The 4,331-nt window shown below is 36.1% G+C and overlaps 1 protein-coding gene across 1 annotated transcript; it reads right to left on the reverse strand.

Annotated features, from left to right (window-relative positions):
• Positions 1–224: 224 nt before the first annotated feature.
• On the reverse strand, positions 225–4,299 carry LOC127006080 (uncharacterized). The gene is made up of 3 exons (XM_050875578.1): positions 2,792–4,299; positions 2,447–2,524; positions 225–511 (listed from the first exon to the last, which is right to left on the reverse strand). The coding sequence occupies exons 1-3, from the start codon at positions 4,112–4,114 to the stop codon at positions 296–298; spliced, it is 1,617 nt and encodes a 538-aa protein (XP_050731535.1). The 5' UTR covers positions 4,115–4,299; the 3' UTR covers positions 225–295.
• Positions 4,300–4,331: the final 32 nt, after the last annotated feature.

The following is a 4,331-nucleotide window of genomic DNA, read 5'->3' on the forward strand; positions in this document are numbered from 1 at the left end:
AAGCAGATAATGCCTGCCGTTACTCAGAATAAATAAATATATATATATATATATATATATATATATATATCTATCTATATATATATATATATATATATATATATATATATATATATGCATTTTATTCAAATAAAGAAAGTTGTTTTTAGCATTGAGAAATATCCGTTAGGCACATTGTCCATATGTATAATGTTCAGTAGGCACACTGTCTGTAGGCAAATTGTCCAGCCACGGTCTGCCTCCTTTGTTATAAAAAATATTAAATTACATTCTTTTGCCTTCACTACATACACACTTATTCTATTACCTTTTTTCGCTTCTGCATAGCTCTAGCTACTGACATCCAATGCTCGGGGCCAAGGGAGCTGTAGTTGGGAAGCACGGTGCTCTCTTGGATCAGCTGTGAGGCCAAGGGGAGTGTGGGCATGAAGAGTGACTCTGTGTCTTCTGTGTCTTTATCCTCTTCCTCTTCTTCACTTTCTATCCAGAAGCTCCTCATTACCTTGGAGGCCTGCCAAAAATGTTGAAAGTCTTACATTACTACCAATCTCCTTAAATACAACTGACCTCCATACATCACTCAAATAGGAATATAAAATAGTAAATAAGCAGGGTTGGCGGTTTAAACCAAATGGTTTAAACCATGGTTTAAACCAATAAAAAAAACAGTGGTTTAAACCAACTAATAAAACTTTTTCTTCTTCTTTTGTGTGTATCTTTGTTAGTTTCATCAGTATTGTGGTTTTAACTATATGTAAGATTTTAATTATGTACAGCAGGGTTGGCTGTTTAAAACAGGGGTGTCAAACTCAAAACCCTTGGAGGGCCAATTCATGCCTGAAGTGCCGTCATGGGGGCCACCAAGGGGAGACAATCCAGTGACCAGAGTGAAGTTCCCGTGCTACCGTGGTCCATTTATGCCTCTCCCGCGTGCCATGAGTTTGACACCCTGGAAAAAAAAAAAAAAAAATAAAATAAAATTTTGTGAATCTTTTTAGTTTCATCAGGTATTGTATATATATATATATATATATATATATATATATATATATATATATATATATATATATATATATATATATATATATATATATATATATATAATGTACCAAAATTATGTTTTCAGATACTCTGAGTTACAGCATTTGAATAGAGATTTGAGTTTACCAACTGACGTTTTCATCCTGGTGTTAGTAAAATGACTGTGCATAATAAATATAATAAAACCACATATAATTAAAACCACAATACATGATGAAACTAAAAAAGATTCACGAAAAACACTGGTTTTATTGATGTTTTTTTGGTTTAAACCAGGGGTGTCAAACTCATGGCCCGCGGTATCACGGTAACTTCAATCTTGTCAATGTATTTTCTACCCTTGTTGGCCCCCATGACGGCACTTCAGAGCATGAATTGGTCCTCCAAGGGTTTTGAGTTTGACACCCCTGGTTTAAGCTGCCAACCCTGCTGTACATAATTAAAATCTTATATAGTTAAAAACCACAATACTGATGAAACTAACAAAGATACACAAAAAAGAAAAAAAAATGGTTTTATTAGTTGGTTTAAACCACTGTTTTTTTGGGGGGGTTTAACCCATTTGTGGCTTAGTGCAGTACAGTATGTTATATGCATTTGCTCAGTAAGTTTCAGAAAACAATAAGTTTGAATAAGTATTCTACTACATTTGAATTTACACATAATTTAGCTACCAGTATTTTCTGTATGCATTGGGAAAGGAATTTTTAAGTATATATATATATATATATATATATATATATATATATATATATATATATATATATATATATATATATATATATATATATATATATATATATATATATATATATATATATATATATATATATCTATATATATATATTTGCCACTTCACTAAACAGCAAATAAATTGTTTAAAATAAAACAGGAAAGCCCCCTCCTCTCTCTCTCACAACTGTTTTTGTAGCATGCAACTGGAAAATTGGAAGAGGTCGTTCATGTTTTACTACTCTTTAACACTGCAATTAAAAAGCATGTTAGAGAAGCTGCATTTTGGCTCTTTTTACAGATTGCATGAAGATCAAATGAATATTTTGCTAAATCCATCTCTAAATCTATCTATAATTCCTTTTCAAACTCATATATGTATATATGGATAGAATTACTGGAATAAACATACTGGGGAAAAAAAAAAAAAAAATAAAAAAAAAATAAATAAATAAAAAAAAATAAACCATTGGTTTTTACCAACCCTGTAAATAAGTGAATGAATACATCAACTTATATAAATTATACATTCATGAATATTTGAAATATATGTAAATCTATGAATCAATTGATATATATATATATATATATATATATATATATATATATATATATATATATATATATATATATATATATATATATTTTATATCTAGAAAAGTATATAGTATACCTTTGATGTGATGACTGCACCACTAATGTTGGTGCTGGTGACAGTTGTTGGCTTCTCTGGAGCAGTGGCTGCAGTCTCCTGTGGGATGAATGAATGAACGAATGAAAGAAGGAAAAGAGAGGTAAATGAATTAATACGTAATGAATGACAGAAAAGACAGAAAACTGGAGGAAACAAAATGAGGTATATGCTGCTTAGTAATGATTAGTGGTTTAATAGTCAGGCTTTTCATGCTGGGAAATGATGCTAACTCAAATAGTTACAACTGGAAGAAGGAAGTGGAGGAGCAAAACATTAAAAAAACTTTCACAATGATGGAAATAAAGTTGATCACAGAACACCCACCGTTATGCAAGATTCTTGCAGGCTGGTCTTGGCAGCCCTTGCGGCAAGGGAGCTGGAGGACCGCTGGGGGAGGGCTGGCAGGAGATCCCACATGTCCTCAGGGTCAGGTTCCTCCTCCGTTTGACCGTCCACTGGTATCCTGGTTGAGGCCGAAGTCATCATCTCTGGAACATTCTTCATGATGGAGTTACTGATGAGGCCTTGGATGTAGGAACTGCAAGTGGTCAGGCTTTGCTGGTGTCCACCTGCAGCTCTCCTAATGGGTCTTTGGGTCTTCAGGGAAACATATGGTGATGCCATGATGGGTCTGCCCTGCACCCCCTTTGTGCTCTGGCTGTTTTCAGAATTTGTGTTGTCTTTCTTGTTTTCTGATATGGGCACAGGCTTGGGCGGTTCCATAATAAGGATGTCATCGTCACTATCGAATATAGCTTTGCTCACTGACTCTCTGTGCTTTGGACTGTAATTCCTTCTTTTCAGCCTTTCTTGTGTCCGATGGAGGGAGCTCTTCTTTTTCTGGGTTGTACTAAATTCTGAAATCATGTCATCTTCATCACTATCAGTAAGCCATCCATCTTCATCCTGTGACTCTGACTCTGACCCATCGGAAGAAAGACTTCTGTCAGAGACTTCTAGGTCACGTGCTTTTTTTGGCTGATTTGGTGATTCACCGGTGTTCGGAGGTTCATGCTGCATAAACTGACCTGTAACTTTATCTGTTCCTGCATCTGGATCAACATGTAATCTCTTCAGCACATTGCCTTCACTGCTGGGAACAATGCTGCTATTCTGCCCAGGTGACAACATGGCATCTATGGCCAGGTGTGTTGCAACAGAAGCCTTGGCGGGCACGCTTGACTCATTCCTTTGTCTCTTCGGTGACTTGACTGCATTTGAGATGTGCTCCCTTTTTCGGCTGTTATTCTGTCCCATCTTTTTCACTGTAGGATGTTCAACAGTTGACTCAGACTGTTGCATTGCCTTATGATGGAGTGAGGTTTCAGTTCTTGTGCTACTCCTTGCTTTCTTATCCACTGTCTGCTGTTTTTCTATGGCTTTTTTCTCTTTTTCTTTGTTGTTAGTATTTTCAGCTGTTTGGTCTACCTTTTTTCTTTTCTCTATGTTAGTAATTTTGTTGACAGTTTGTTCTACTTGTGTGTTTGCTTCCATGTTGCTGCCAGAATGAGTTCTTGTACTCTGTTCTCTTTCTTGGGCTTTTTTCTTCTCTTTTTTGGAAGTCTTTCCTGTAGTTGCTTCTGTTTCCTTGCCAGTACTAGTTTCACTGGGCACGTTTTGATTTACCGTGATAAGCATCGTGTCCATGGTGTCAAGGAGGCAGATTATATGCTTCCCATATTCAACCCTATGCAGAATACCAGCAGTCCCTCCCACTGCCTCCTGCACCAACTTCACAATATCATCACTGCTCTCTTGAGGTCTTTGCTCCTCTTCTGCACCTCTAATACTGCACAGTGTCCTGGTTTCATTTGTTTTATTTACAGACAGGATGCCCTCACTGCCCCCACCAAGCCTTCTCAGC

Source organism: Eriocheir sinensis, chromosome 32, assembly GCF_024679095.1.
Source record: "Eriocheir sinensis breed Jianghai 21 chromosome 32, ASM2467909v1, whole genome shotgun sequence".
Classification (NCBI taxonomy): Eukaryota; Metazoa; Arthropoda; class Malacostraca; order Decapoda; family Varunidae; genus Eriocheir; species Eriocheir sinensis.